Source organism: Drosophila innubila (assembly GCF_004354385.1).
Source record: "Drosophila innubila isolate TH190305 chromosome 3L unlocalized genomic scaffold, UK_Dinn_1.0 0_D_3L, whole genome shotgun sequence".
In the NCBI taxonomy this organism is placed as follows: domain Eukaryota; kingdom Metazoa; phylum Arthropoda; class Insecta; order Diptera; family Drosophilidae; genus Drosophila; species Drosophila innubila.
The window spans coordinates 553851-570581 of NW_022995376.1; the positions used below are offsets into that span (position 1 = coordinate 553851).

At 32.5% G+C, this 16731-nt stretch overlaps 1 protein-coding gene across 2 annotated transcripts; it reads right to left on the reverse strand.

The window, feature by feature from the left end:
* Positions 1–582: 582 nt before the first annotated feature.
* On the reverse strand, positions 583–16116 carry LOC117786444 (circadian locomoter output cycles protein kaput). 2 transcript variants are annotated; one of them, XM_034624708.1, is made up of 7 exons: positions 15871–16116; positions 9417–9745; positions 6297–6445; positions 6044–6225; positions 5089–5656; positions 3553–4190; positions 583–2120 (listed from the first exon to the last, which is right to left on the reverse strand). In XM_034624708.1, the coding sequence occupies exons 2-7, from the start codon at positions 9452–9454 to the stop codon at positions 651–653; spliced, it is 3045 nt and encodes a 1014-aa protein (XP_034480599.1). In that variant the 5' UTR covers positions 9455–9745; positions 15871–16116; the 3' UTR covers positions 583–650. The 2 variants fall into 2 exon arrangements, with proteins under 2 accessions (XP_034480599.1, XP_034480597.1); XM_034624706.1 differs by having other exon boundaries at positions 6297–6457.
* Positions 16117–16731: the final 615 nt, after the last annotated feature.

Sequence of the window (16731 nt, forward strand, 5' to 3'; positions counted from 1 at the left end):
GTATTGGGTGTATTCAATAATAAAAGAGCCATAAGCTAAATCTTTAGGTTTGGATTGGGTTTAGCATAATACATAGGGTGGCACGAAGTTTTAGCTGCCTTTCTTATCACTATTCAAATTACTACGCTACTTAGAACGATTAAGCTTAAAGCAGGGAACATAATGATTATAGCTTTGAAAAATAATATTTAGAAAATAAAAATAATTTTTTGTTAATTTTTTTGAAACTCTTAATTTTTGGATTAGAACAAAGAAGTTTTGAAATAATAATTAAATTGTATATTGTTTTATTAAAAAACATAGAATAGCTCATATCATTATTTTTATAATAAAACTTGAAATAAAAAATTTCTTTCATATACCAAAAAAAAATTTAAATAAATATTTGGTATATTTGGATATTTATAAAACTTGACAAATAACTTTTATTTATAGATCTATGAGAGAAGGAGTTGTTCCATGATTTTAAAATAATTTTTAATTAATATAAAAAAGGTTATATCAATTCATATGATAAAAATGGAATCAAAGTATTTTCTATAATTTTTGTGAGGATTGATATCTAAAAACTTATCACTCTTAATTGCGATCCCTGGTTTAAAGCAATTTGGATATCAAGACGTATGCCACGCCCCCAACCCAGCCATATACTATTGACTGAACAGATTCTCCGATTGATCCGCCGACATTTGATATGGCAATATCTCAAGATCATTTGGCAACTGATTTTGATTTTGATTGGAGCTAAGAGATTGAAATGGATTGCCGCTAAAAAAGCTGTTTGTTGGCTGTTGTTGTTGCTGCAATTGTTGTTGCAATTGCTGCTGCTGTTGTTGTTGCTGCAATAATTGTTGCTGCTGCTGCTGCTGCTGCTGCTGTTGCTGATGCAATTGACTGGAAGTGTGCATCATTTTATTGTCCTCACTGTGCGTCTCGGAGCCATCGTCACTGATCCCCATGTGAAAATTGAGGGAAGGACTCGATTCAGTTGCCATTTGCATATAGGAAAGCAATGAATCCTCATTAGTATTCTGCACATTTGAGTTGCTGTTGTTGTTGTTGTTGTTGTTATTACTGTTGCTGTTGTTGTTACTGTTGCTGTTGTTGTTGTGATTGTTGTTATTCTGACTGCTGCTGTTGTTGTTGTTGGTGTTGCTGTTGCTGTTGTTGAGATGCTGCAAAGGCGACAGATTAAGAAATGCATCAATATCCTCCATATCCTCCCGCGACAACATGTTGCTCGACTGTTGCTGCTGCTGCTGCTGTTGCTGCTGTTGCTGCTGTAGCTGCAACTGTTGCTGACTCTGTGGCAGCTGCAAGTGTTGCTGGTTCGTTTGCTGCTGCAGGTGATTGTGTTGCTGCTGACTATGCAGATTCTGTTGCTGCTGCATCATCATCTGTTGATCCTGCTGATTCAACATCTGCTCCGAGTTCAAAGCAAAACCATATTGATTAAACTGCGGCTCGACGGCATTGCTGCCACCAAAGTTGAAGTTGCGTTGCACAGTGCTGCCGGCAGCAGCAGCAGCAGCAAAGCCCATTGGCACCATGGGTTGCAGGTACGTGTAGCGCGACAGCAACAGTTGCTCGGAGACAATTCGCAGTTCATCCTGTTGCTGCATAATCAGCTTCTGCAATTCATCGTGCTTACGCTGCAGTTGCTCCTGCAGCTGAGTTTGTGTTGGCGTCATCACCACCGCTCCTGGTAACAGCTCTGGTTGCTGCTGTGGCAACGGCAATGGCGACAGCACGGGAGCAACTGGAAATGGCGCCATCACTGGCTGCATCGATATTGCCGTTAAATATTGTGCAGGCTCCAGAAATCCGCCAGGTGCCACGAGCTGCGGACTTGACAGCGGATAATTCGTTTGCGGAAACTGACAGGCATTGCTCGTGACAATCTGTGCCGGCGCCAGCGGCAATATCGGCAACAATTTTGGTGTTGCCGCCGCCTGTTGCAGCTGCAAGTGATGATGGGCAAGCGGATGTTGGTGCTGCTGCTGCTGCTGATGTTGGTGATGCTGCTGTTGCTGTTGCTGATGTTGCTGCTGCTGCTGTAGATGGTGATGCTGACTGTGCTCCCGCCCATGATGATGATGCGAGCGCTGGCGTTGACTTTGCTAAGGAAATAACCCGGTATTTAATTGGTTAGAAAAAAATTTTTTTTTCAAAAAGTCAAAGGGGGGAGTACATGAATTTGTCGTAAAAAATCGAAAGTAAAAATAATTTTTAAAGTTAATAATTTTTAGATGCAGAATGATTTAAGACACCAAATAATGAGCAAAATGATATTTGGAATGAAAATCGGTTTAGTTTTGACAAAGTTATGAGGATTTGAAATCTGGTAAATCATTGACTGACAACTTTACAAGTCAAATTTTTTGACAGATTTCACATGATTTTTTACCGAAAAATGGAACCTCTCAGAATCAAATTAAAAGTGTCGTTTTATACTAATTTGGGCACCAGGAGTTGTATAAAAGTAAAAATTCGAGAATTTAAATTTTGAAAAAATATTTTTTCAAAAAAGTCAAAGGGGGGAGTACATGATTTTGGCAGAAAAAATGGAAAATAAATTTTTATTTAAAGTTAATAAAATTTATATGCAGAATCAATTTAGATGCCAAATAATGACCAAAATGACATTCCGCTTAAAAATCGATTGAATTTTGACAAAGTTATGGAAGTTTGAAGTTGGTAAAACCCTTGACTTAGCAACTTTACAAGTCAAATTTTTTGACAGATTTCACATGATTTTTTACCGAAAAATGAAACTCCTCAGAATCAAATTTATACTAATTTGGGCACCAGGAGTTGTTTAAAAGTGAAAATTTGAGATTTAAAATTTTGAAAAAAAATTTTTTTTCGAAAAGTCAAAGGGGGGAGTACATGATTTTGTCGTAAAAAATCAAAAGTAAAAAAATTTTTAAAGTTAATAATTTTTAGATGCAGAATGATTTAAGACACCAAATAATGAGCAAAATGATATTTGGAATGAAAATCGGTTTAGTTTTGACAAAGTTATGAGAATTTGAAATCTGGTAAATCATTGGACTGACAACTTTACAAGTCAAATTTGTTGTCAGATTTCACATGATTTTTTACTGAAAAATTAAACCCCTCAGAATTCAATTTAAAGTGTCGTTTTATACTAATTTGGGTACCAGGAGTTGATTAAAAGTGAAAACTCAAGATATTAAAATTTGAAAAAAAAATTTTTCAAAAAGTCAAAGGGGGGAGTACATGATCTTGTCGTAAAAAATCGAAAATGAAAAAATTTGTAAACTTAATAAATTTTATATGAAGAATCATTTTAGACACCAAAAAATGGTCAAAATGATATTCCGCATGGAAATCGGAGTTGTTTTTACAAAGCTATGCGAGTTATAAATCTGATAAAATTGTTGAAAATGTCATCGTAATTTAATAACTAATTTTACACACAGAAGCAAAAAATGAGAGGCCAAATAATAATCATGGACATGGATCCTAATTTCGATTATTTTTAAATGTAATAATATAGAGGAATTTTAGAATTAGTATTTGACTCACCGAACTGACGTGCGTCATCATGGACTGTCTGCTGGTGACGGATTCAGCAGACATGGATGTGGAATCGGACTCATTGACGCGATTGCTGTAGAAGTAACATTTCCGCTTGGCTTTGGGCGAGATGCCCGTTGAGCTGATGTTGCCATAGCTGGAGGGAGGTCTTGAGGTTTTGAGAGGATTGATGGGGCAAGAACTGGACGCAGATGCCGCTGTAGCGGACCACATGGGCGATGAGTCGATGGCTGGTGATGTTGCAGCTGCAGCTGTTGTTATTGTTGTTGTTGTTGTCCCCTCATTGCTGAGATTGGCCAAGGAATTATCCAGCAAATCAGGACTATCCAGATTCTGATTATTCAGCTCAAAGTCACGCAATGTTGTGGTGGCCGAGGCGCATTTACTATTTGAATTGCTACTAGAATTGGGGGTGAGTCCAAGTCCCTTGCTCGACTTTTCTCGCTCCTTGTTGCTCTGCTTGATGACCTCGGCATAGCTGACGACCTTGTGTGTGCACACCACATAGTCGGGCTTGGAATTAAACTGATGATAGCTCACATAGTAGTCCGTCTGCAGCCAGATCCATTGTTGACCCTTTGTCAGGAAACGATAATAGCAGGACTTTCCCTCTCCCGTCTGCCGCACTTTGGAGAAAAACAAAGATCCTTAATCTATGACTTCTGACTACACTCAGAAAAAATGATTACCCTCATTTAAGAAATTCGCATTTGTTTTAAAATCATCACGTTAGTAGGGTTAATGTTGTATTATTAGAAATTAGTTTTAGATAGGTCTTATGGCTTGGATTGTGCAATGATCAGGCAGTGAGTCAGTGAGTGTGTGAGTCAGGACAAAGAGTTTTATATATATATAAAATTTTTTAGGTTTTTTTCTCATTAAAGTTAATTTTCGGAATAATATTGAGATTACCAAAAATCTGTATTATTTTAAAAGACAAAACATATCTTTGTTATCGATTCATTAATTAACATGTGTTTTTATGTTTTTTCATTAGATTTCGAATAATATGATTAAAAATCTGTATTATTTTAAAAGACAAAACATATCTTTGTCTTTTAAAATAATACAGATTTTTGGTAATCTCAATATTATTCCGAAAATTAACTTTAATGAGAAAAAAACCTTAAAAAATTTTTTACATGTTGAGAATTTAATTGAATCGATAACTATAAGCCATTTATTTTCTTAAAACTAGATTTATCTATAGTTTTCTGCAATTAATAATAATTAAGAATTTTTAATTGCAAATTAATAAATACATTTTAGAAAAACGTTTCCTTTTTGCTAAAGCTGTCGTACAGAAAATTATAGGTAAATCTAGTTTTAAGAAAATAAATGGTTGATTGTTATTGATTTAATAAAGTACTTTTGAATAGAGCCATATTTTTAAAAAGCTAAAATAATAAATATAATATAATATAAATTGTACTTTGCAATAGAAGAAAATACAAAATCGAATTTCAGATTTTCAAGGCGAAACAGATGTTTTTTTTCTGAGTGTAGAATGCAGAGCTTACATACATTCCTCGTGGCAGGCCACAATGCTATCCAGGTCATCAAAGTGATAATAATCATAGCCGGAAGTGCCGAGCACCTCGAAGGGCATATATCCAATGATAGGAGGAGCTCGATGGTCCAGAAAGAGAAACTTCCATTCCATGCTATGCTTCGAGGTGAACTCATTGCATGTCGGATCAATGATGCTCATCTCCCGTATCAACTGAGGCGTCTGGATGCGTCCAGTGCCCACAAACACCAGTTTCCTGTCCACCTCCACATTGGGATTCATCTGGAAGATGCGAGGCAAGTTCTGATTCTGACTGCTGCTCTGGCTATCCGAACTGGATCCCGCTTGGGTATTCGCATCATTGCGAAAGTAACCCACAAATTTAACTAGCTCAAAGGAATTGGCATCCACTTTCTCAATTCCCCCTCGTTTGAGATGCGTAAAGAATGTGATCTGATTGCTGGCATTAATGTCCGTCTGACGAGGTTCGATCACAGGCGTTGGATTGAGGAAGATGTTGAGCAATGCCTCGTGATCCATTTCGTAGGCCAGGTCATAGATACTCATGTTGTACAGATCATGCTGTGCGTAATAAATAAAACTAATTAGTACAAGCAAAAAAATGTTCTCAGATTTAACACTTTGATTTAACTAAATATTTAATTAGATGATTAAGCATCAAATAAGAATAACTGAAATATTAAATTAATTCAATTTTCTACTGATTAAACATTTTAAATAAAATATAAAAAAATATTTTGATTGATAATATATGATTTAATTTAGAAAATAGTTATAAATATATATTAATTATTTTCACTTTTACTATATTCAAATTACTTTAACATTTAAATATGTTTTAAGTTAAATCAAAATGTTTTACATTAAATTTTAAAGAGTTTTCTATAAAAATATGAACGTATTCTTCTTTAGATATACATGTTTATTTATTTTAATAACGCCACCTACCGGCAAATAACCCAGCTGTGAGGTAATACTTTCGGATGCATAGAAAATGGAGCCCAAACTGCTGAAAACAATCATAAAGCCATCCAAAGATTCCAGCATTAAATGCGTAAACTCATCATTCGTTAGAAATGTGGGCTTCCAGTCTTGTTGTATCTCAAAAACCTTTGAACGATCCGTTGCCTCTGCGAATAAGTTAATCCACATCGATCAGTTAAGATCTACATTCTATATGTATAATATTTGAAGCGTTTACCATTGTGATTCTTCAGAAATGCTATGGTTGACTTTAGCACTGTGGATTTATCCATCTTTCGATTGGACGTCGATATCAAAGCACTTAAATCATTCACCAGGGAATTAAACTGATCCCGACGCTTCTTTTCGCTCAGGTTGCGAGATTTTCTGCAAAGAAGACTGCGAGTTACAAAAAAAACGCTGATAAAAAAAATTGTAAGGCAAGAAGCGTTGTTTGTTTTTATCTTTACTGTTAAGAATTTTATTCAAAATTGTATGATACTTAGATATTTCTTTGAAAACATTTTTAATTTAAAATCATACATTTCCATTATATTTTTATTGTGTTTAATATATTTATATTTTATTTGTAGTTGAGATTATGAATGTAAAATTATTCAAAGAATTAGATTTTCTAACCTACCAGTTTTTTTTTTTTTTTCTTTTTAATGTTTAAACTTAATATTTAAAAATTTATTTAAATTTAATTAATTTGTAGTGGCTTTAAGTAAATGTAAAGTTCCAAAAAAGTTTTTTCAATCGTAAATTTATGTAAAGTGACGTAAAATATATAAATAAATGAAAGATTTTCTATTGTTATTTTTTTTTTTAATTTCGTGTTGTTTTATTTTAATATTCTATATTACTTAGAAAATGATTTGAATTTACGTCAAATAACAAATTTATGTTTGGTTCAAGCGATAAGCGATTTTCCAATCGGTAAGAAACGGTATTTTTAAATGTGGTTTATTATTTAGAAATTAATTTTAGTTGTTGTTAAATTAATAAATAAATTGGAAGTATGAATAAAAAGGTTACCAACTGTAAGGCATTTATTTATTTTAATTATTGTAGGTATCTAACTTGGATATCAATTTGAATTGACGTTAAATAAAGAAATGTAAAGTTAAGTTAAAAGATTTTCCCACCCCACACACGCACACACACACACACACACACACATGCACATAAACACACTTACACTCATGTAAACGCACCCTAAAGAAACAGCTGCTCACCTTTGGACCTTTGGCCCACGTGTGTCCTGCGATTGATGCTTTGTTTGGCGTTTATTAGACAAATCTGCCCACATGCTCACACGACAACAACTCCCTGCCCTTTCATAGAGATATACATACGTATATAAGTAGAAAGTGATACGTAAGTGGAGTGGGATGGGGGACATACAGTTTTCTTTTCTCTTGTCGCTCTTCATTTGTTGCGCTAGGACAAACATTTTTCATTTTTTTGGGTTTGGAGTTTTGCATTTGACATTTACATGTCAAATCATTGAATTGACTCAGCGAAAGCGAAAGCCGCATAAAGTGAGAGAACGAAAGAGAGAGAGAGAGAGAGAGAGACAGAGAGAGACAGAGAGAGAGAAAAGGGAAAATAGATAGAGCTAGCATGATTTATTTATATTTTTAGACTTGTATTCTGCAAGGCCGGGCAGTGGGTTATTAAAAGACTTTATAATCATAGAAACATATTTAAATCTAAATGTTAAAAATTAAATAAATCATATTTCAATTAACCAGTAATAGTTTCTGTATTCCATCTTATCTGAACTTTTTTGTCTTTATATTTTGTTGTGCATTTCTGCGACGTCGGAAACATTTTTATTATACTATTCAATAAGCTAAAAGTGGTAATATAAAAATTAAGAAAGTCTTAGCTATTTCATACAGTTGTGGTCACTCCTTAGCTTATTCTGATTTCAGGGCTCTATCCGTTATTTTCTGCCTTGCTAGCAAGATAATGCTTACTCAATTCAAGCTTGGGTTAACGTCGATTTCTTTATATTTAATGCAGTTGTTATTATTGTAAAACTTATTGTAATGCTCCCGATTTTTATACGACACATTTTGTTGATGATTCTTTCTAGTATCTTTTAATAATACTATAAACACGTTTAATTACAAATTTTCACATCACAGCTAAACCAAAGTGTGTTCTTTAAATTGTTATAACGAAAATATTCTTCAAATTGTACCTGACTCCACTTATATTTGTCGAATTTCATGGTAATTGAATTACTTATTTGATATATTCATTGCAACACGATCGCAGCGCTTTAACATATAATGCATTACCACGAAAAGACATAATTATAAATAACAGAAATAACACAATATAATGATTAATAAGTAGCTTGATTAAGTAAGTTTGTATATGAGATTCGGTCATTGGCAAAAAAATCAAATTAGACTCGAATTACACCTAATTAAAGTACAGAATTGAATTTCATTTGACTTTGATTGCTTTTATTATTGTGCTTTCCCCCTCGGGGTGGTGTTTCTTACCTCCGAAAAAGCGTGGAGCAAATTTGCGAACTCTAGCACCTAAATTTCTTTAATTTGTTATTATTTATTTATTTATTTATTAGACTTGTCAAGTCTTCTGTGAAATTATTTTGAAATTGTTGTACATCTAATCCTACTGTCACCAAAAGATTTCCAGTTAATTTCTTGACAATTATATGCAACAGTAATGTATCTTGTATCTTTTTCCTGCGCAAATGCTGTTGTTCGTTTGGTATTGGCCACAATTTTTGTCTACGTATATTCATAACTGTCAATTGCAGTTGGTCCCCCCACTTCCCACATACCTCATTTTGTGGTTGTGTGCGTATATGATTCATGTACACAGAGCGAATGAATCAAATAAATCATACTACGACTTCATTTAAGTATAATCAATGCTTGATCCAAGTCCCTTTTATATATATAAATACTTATTTCTTTAATTTGCCCTAGTCAAGTGTTCTAAAACTTAAAAAAGAAATTATACTAAAATTAATTTATTAGTGAACGTTTTCATTTCTATTTATATTATATTCAATATTAAGCATGTTCAAATTAAAATGCAAAAACTATATAAGAATTAAAAAACTTGGTGTACACAACCGAGTGGAATCTGATTCCCAAATTTATTTTAAAGTGTTTTTGTGCTGATTACTGGTAATTTTAGAGTATCAGGATCCTTTGCTTTGCTTTGCTTACTTTTATCATAAGTATAAATTAAATGTATAAGTATTATAAGTATAAATTATATGCATCGAAAATACTAAATTTTAGTACGACATTCTTCTCTCTGTGTATGTTTGTATATATGATTAAATGTATGTTTGTATGCTCACCTTTTCGTATCATCCTTGTCATCGCTCTCGTCGTCCATCTTCGTATATATAAGATATTCCGCGTTCACTTCCAAGTTGATTATCTTTTTGAAATGATTTCCAAAAGAATTGTTTTTGCACGCACAAAATTATTTTACATTTGTGTTGGGCAAATTGAGACCCAATTTTTGTATAATTCTCATTTATTTATTTCTTTTAACATAATTATAATATTTGGTTTGTAAATTACTATTCATATTTTGCACTTTAGGTTATATTCACGTGACAGATAATTTTAATATGCTTTACTTTGTGCCACATTTTGTAATTGATTGTTATAGAGTTGAAAACTGTATGAAGACAAGTTGTAAGTAAATAAAAATAAAAAATATATTCATATATTTTTATAAACAAATTTTTCGGTTATCAATTTATTTGTTATTACACACTGTTTTAACATATATTTTTCATGAATTTATTTATGTAAAAAAATTTGAAATAAATAAATTATATTAAAATATTGTTAAAACTAATTTTCCCGATATCGATTTCGCTTTGCACACCATTTTCACTTATATTTTTCTGGTATATCGTATAGAAAATAAAAAGTTTTATCTGGTTAGATTAATTTCCTAAATAAAAAAAACTGAATTAATATTTTTACTGATACAAATTTTCTGTTTTTTGGTAGAAAATAATAAGAAAATGTTAGTCAAAAAATAAATTACATTTGATTTCACAAAAATGCAAAATAAAAAACAAATGTGAATATATAATTTTGTCAAAACAATTACTTGACTAAGTTTTCTTTACGAAAAAAAAAGTTAAATTGTTTAAATTAATTTGAAAAATAATTTAAGTAGTTCAGCTAACTTGAGTTGAAGATTTAAAAACAATTTTTTGAGGGTTTAATTTCGTGTTTAGTGCGCAGCGTTTCGCGTACCGTCAGCAACAAGTTAAGTTTAGTTTCTGCGTCGCTTTTTCCTATCCATTCTACTTTCGACACACAAACACACACACACACACACAAAGAGACACACACACAGATACATTGTGATGTTGGCATTCTTAGCAAAGGAGTCGCTGCTGCTGTTGCAATTATGTAATATTGTATGCGATTGTCACTGTGCTGCGCCTGCGCATGTGCCACAGTTGCCAGAGTTGCCACCCCGTGGCGCAAGTGCTGCAAGCGAGCGCCAATCGTTGCAGGGCGGGGCAGGACACAACAGCAACAACAACAGCACGGATTAATGTTGCACTTTTGCAACCCCTAAAAAGTATGCTACGTTATTTGTGACTGCGACAGCGAATGCCATAACAACACTTTTCAAAAGGCTTTGCAGTTGTTGTTATTATTGTTGGGGGTGTTTAAGGTGTGTGTGTGCACACATATATACATAGATACACACACACACACACACACATATACATTGAGCAGCTGCTAACCAATTACCTGACTGCGTATTGTCTGCCGTCTGAAGCCTATTTATACACACACACACATTGCATAATATACAACTACGTGTGTGTGTGTGCTACATTTTTGAGCTGTCGATTTTTGCAAAGATTGAAATGTGAAAACCAAACGCATGCAATTTGCATATTTCATAACAATCAACAATCGTCTGTTTAATTGCCAATTGAATGGCTTCCACACTGCTGTGTGAAAGTCTTTTGCTTCAGCAGCAAAACTTTTCCCATAACTTGTCGAGAAAGAAAATGTCAAAGAAAGTGCTGGGAAAGCCACGTAAATGCACAAAATAAACTTGGCAATATCACAAAAACAAATGAAAGTTCAAAAGGTGTTAATTGTAATTGGGAAATTTGACGTTTCTTTAATTAAAACTGTTTCGCAGCGTCGGCTTTAAATATGCAGCTCAAAATGGTATAAAAGCGGCTTACAAAATGCACACACAGAAACACGCACACACACACACACACTCATATGCAAATCTGTTTAATTAATCCGTTTAGTCGTTTGTCCAACGGTCAACAGCAACTGAAGCATTTAACGAGTCATAATTTCCCACATGTATTCAACAGATACAATCCCATACAAAGCATTCAATAGATACATCTGTATGTATTTAAAAGATACAATAGACATGCTCGACTATCAGATGCCCAGTACTCGCAAATTCTCAATCCTTCGATTTCAGTAAACAGTATTAAATAAATATAAAAAGAAGAAGAACAAAGCACTTTCTAAATACGAGCTCTATCCGAGCTCTATCCGAGCTCTATCCTCTATCAAATAATTTGATTGAATATTTTCAGTCTAATAACGAAAGAATAATACAACAAATACAGGGTATCTTAGTTTGATAATCCTAACTTTCCTTAAGTATAATAACAAATAGTAAAAAAAAAATGTAAGAAAAGAATATATATATATTTTTTTTTTAATATAACTTGATGAATATCTCAAATATCTTATCTATTTGTTAACCGATGACACCGCAATGAAATTTTCAGCAAAGTTTCAGGACTTAACAGACATACATTTTTTTTTAAGTTTCAGCACTCTAGCTTTAAAATTGCTCTTGTTATTGGATTTTAGCCCTAGATCTTATAGTCTCTGAGATCTAGCTGTTCCTAGAGACAGACAGACATGGTCACAAATTGATAAGCCTGTATACCCTTTTGGTTACTGGGCTAATATAAGCGACATTTTAAATACACATCAAAGCCAAAATGTCGTCAGCATTCCCCCTCCACTTTTATACCCCTTTTCATGCGCTTTTAGCCCTTTTATCGCCATGTTGTTGTAGTTGTTATTGTTGTTGTTCTTGGCAAGTGTTGCTGGTTAACCGTAAGTAGCTGTAGTTGTTGTTGTTGTGTCTCAGATTGGCTTACTGACTGTGGCTTTAATAAAAGTAGCTGCTGATAATTGCCAACAACAACAACAACTGGTTAAATGGCTCGTGTTGTAATTACAATTAGTGCGGTTTTATTTGCTGCCAATTTGCCAATTGGCCAAGAATATTGTACCTTATCCAAGTGAAAACACAGAAAAAGAAGGAGAGAGACAAACAACGAGAGAGCAGCTGACAGATGGAGAGACAGAGAAAGATTAAAGAGCTTAGGATCAGATATCAAGTTTATCTGGAAATCTAGCTCAAACTCAATTATTTAACATTCAATCGAACTTGTGCATAAATGCAGAATAAGCAGATATCGTTAAATTCTATAGTAACTATAAAATAGCGGCAACAATATTGAAAGCCCATTCATCTTAGTCAAGGATTAAATACTTAATTAAACGACCCGTAAGTTTTATAAATATCCGTCAAAATCCAAGTCCAATTTCGCTTGTATATAGACTGGTACAGGGTCTTATAAAGTCGACTATATATGTATATATATACGAGCTAATTTCATTTTTTATGGTTTTATTATTATAATAATATAATATATAATAATAATGACATTAAAGTATTCGTTGATTTCGATAAGTAAATAAATCAGCATTACCTAATCGATTTTAAATACTGCATAATATTAGGAATTATACTAGGAAATATACAGTTAACCAAAAACGTGTTTGGACAAATTAAAAATTCACATATTTGTACTTTTTACTTTAAAACATTAATGTTCAATGAAAATTATTTTTCTATTAATTTTTCATAACTTCTTTTAAAAAGTATTAAAAAAATAGTTTAACATAAATATTCAAATAAAATGTAGTATATATACGTTTGCAAGAGTCAAGTTTTAGAAATTTTTAATTTTATCAAAACACTTTGAAAAGTAAACAAAACAAATAGTTGCAAATGCTTTTGCCTTCTACAAAGCTGCCTTCACGGCATCCCCGTCGGACAGACAGAAAGACAGAGAGTCAAAATTTATTTCTCTATGCTCATTTGGCATTGATAAAAGCTTAGTTTATTGCAATGCGGAAGCAAAAGCTTTAAAAGCCGGTTGTCAACGGCAGCAGCAGCAGCAAAAAGTTTACTCAACTCACCAAGATCGTTGAATGACCTACTCATCACCAAAGATAGAGAGCGCCAAAGCTCTCGCTCTCACTCTCACGCTCACGCTCTTCTGCTCTCAGTGAGTATTATTTGGTTGTTGTGAAACCAACGTCATTTGATTGCATTTATAAAGCTTCGCTCAGTGCGCAAATTATCGCATAGCTGTGTCTCTGTGTGTGTCTGTATGTGTGTGTGTGTGTGTGTGTGTGTGCGTTTGTTGGTGTCCGTGTTTGATTTCTTTGTCAGTGAACTTGAGCTTTTGCTGGCAACGCTAATTGCATTGCGATTACAGCATAGCTTAGTTGTATGACTGTGTGTGTGTGTGTGTGTGTGTGTGTGTGATAATACCAAGCACACTAACACTTATGCGCTCAACCATTCCACCTCTCTCTCTCGCTCTATCTCTCTCCCTCTTACTGATTTTCTGCATTTGCGTTTCGTTCTGCATTTAACAAAGCTTTGTAATATTTTTTGTCACACTCAAACTTCAGCGCTCTTCACTCAATTTACGCTCTCTCTCACACTCTCTGCTTGCTTATTCGTATTGTGCATTTTGTAACTATGTGTTGTTGTCTTAAACTTGTCTTAATTAAATTGTATACTATTATTTTCTCAAGTATATTTATATTTTTATCTTTTGCCAATTGTCTGTTATTCATTGATTTATTTTTTTCCGCTGTTTTTATTCACTTTTACCCATTTCCGTTTTATTCTCTGTTCTGTTTGTTAGAAACTGCTAGTTATTCCTAAAAAACACTTTTATCTACATACAGTTTGCCAAGAAAGTGTTTTAACAATAACAAAAATTTAAGACAAAAATATGTTGTATGTTAAGAGCCTCGTAGAACCGGTTCGGTTCGGGTTATTAAGTTCTGAACCGGATCATGAACCGAATTCTTTAAATTATTTACTTTCGAAACCGAACCTAAACCAAACCGCTTTTTAAAATAAAAGTTTCGGTTCGAAAAAAAATAAATTACATACATTTTATGGTTTTCTTATATTACGCAATTATTTGAGATTCCGGATTAAAATAAGTCATATTTAAATCTTCACATCAATTTAAATTATCAAACTTTTATTTCTTAAAAAAAAAATTATTTAATTCAAAATGTAGAGAAAAATATTTAACAATTTTTGTATGAAATTGAACCAAGGCTCGTACCAAAACCTTGGGTTCAGTTCTGTTCTGTTTAATGCCTGTTTTGTTAAAGGAATTCTGACATGACACGAAAAGATTTTAGCCAGCCTGCTTTTAATAATAAAAAAAATGTTACAAATAAAGAGTCTTATTTAATCCGTTAATCCGTTAATATTTTTTTGCAGTTTAATAACTGCAACAAATAACACTAGTCTATGCAGTAATCTCAACGATTGCAAATGTTTCGGCTTTCAATATAAATAGTCAATCCATAAGTACTTCATCTTAAGTGTGCTCATCTATCAGATTAACTTTCAATGGGGTAAGCAAAGCGGATCTAAAGTTGTTAAATAAAATTATAATCGAATTTAAACGTGTAATTGCCTTTTTTGTTCATTTACTAATATTAGTTAGTTTCAGCTCATGTATAAGCTAAGCTCACAAATAATTAAATAATATTAGAGTAAAATTCAATAATTTTAAAAACTATATAAAAATTGTATCAATTTTTTAAAACTCTTAACAGAATAAAAAATGAAGAGTCAATCTGATATCTGTAATATTATACTACTACTTTTTAATTACAAAGATTATAACATTTTATTTTATCTTGACATTAATTTGTAAACTGTGTTTTTATTTCAAACTTGATTTCAACAATTTTAAATATTTTGCATATTAATTTGTAGAAGTTTAAAATATTTCAAATAAAAGGATTTACTTTTGTTGACTTTTTTTAGTTAACAATAGGTAAATAAGAACCCATTGGAGAAATAACTTAAATTTATTGTGTCATGTTCTATAATTAATTGAAAAGGTATTGAGTCGAGATGTCTCTCATAGTTTTTAACATATTTGCCTATAATTTACTAGTTGTCAATTGAAATAATTTTTACGCTGGCTTCTCTGACTGTTTGGCGCATGATCATACACACAAACATACACACACGAACACACACACATAGCAGAGACACAACACGCGCACTCACACCAAGCCACACCTGGGTAGTACACACACACACACACACACACACATGCACAGAGAAAGAGAAACAACCAATCGACTTGACTTGGCGCTCAAAAGCTGACGATGACGTTTCAAAAAGACGCTGCCCAGAACAAAACCAGACCCAAACTCACCCTTACCCCCCAACTCACCCCCACACACACCCCCTCACCTTGACAATGAAAATTAACTAAATAAATAAATAAGTGAAATGAACAAATGAGTTAAAGGTAATGGCTAAGCAAAAAAAAAACTAAAGAACTTAACATTGTAATAAGTATATTTTTCCATTTTGTCATTTTATATTTTCTTGTTTTATTTACTTCTTTATGTTTATTTTTTTTTTATCACATTTTCACCTCAAGTTTAGTGCACTCTCTTTTAGCACTGAATACGTAGATAATTTTTAGTTGAATGCACTTTTGATTAGTTAAATTACTCCCATTTGCTATCCTCTCAGCTGCGCACTATTTATTATATTCTCTCTATTTTATAAATTGAAATTATTGCTTTACTGCCTTATTGTTATAGTACATTTTTTGTAGCACTTTTAACGAATTTATCTTTATAATTAATTTTGTATTATATTAGATTGATGTTCAGCCCTTAATAGGTTTAATATTTATATGTTAGCAAATTAATATAATATTTTATCTTTTAACAATTTATTTTGGTTACCAAGCAACTTCATCTTTCATATTGTATTGTATTTCTTTTTTTTTGATGGCACTTGAATCATTTTTCAAAATTACATAATATTGTTAACTTGTGCACTTTTTTTATATCATTGTTTACGTTGATTTTTTGTTGTAATTATAACAATAAGCGTGCACTTATTAATTATGCACTTATTAATTATATTTGTGCATCTCTTGAGCAAAATTTTTAATTTAATATTGCCTGTGATATTCGCATACGTTTTCATTAAATTTTCGCTTTCTTCATTCTTCTTTGGAATTGCTGCTGCTTTTTGCTTAAACTCTAGTAACGTATTTTTTTTTAATTTTTTTTTTTATGAATTCAGCAAAGGAACAAAACAAATAAGAAGGCAAAAGGCGCGCACAAAAATACAGTAAAAAACTAAACACACACAAAAGTACACACACTGTGTGTGTAATTTACGATCAAGTTAAAGCTGTAAGTCAGTTAGATACAAGATACATTAGTTGGATAAAATATATAAATCCTTTTATTTTGTACTTTTATTTGTAC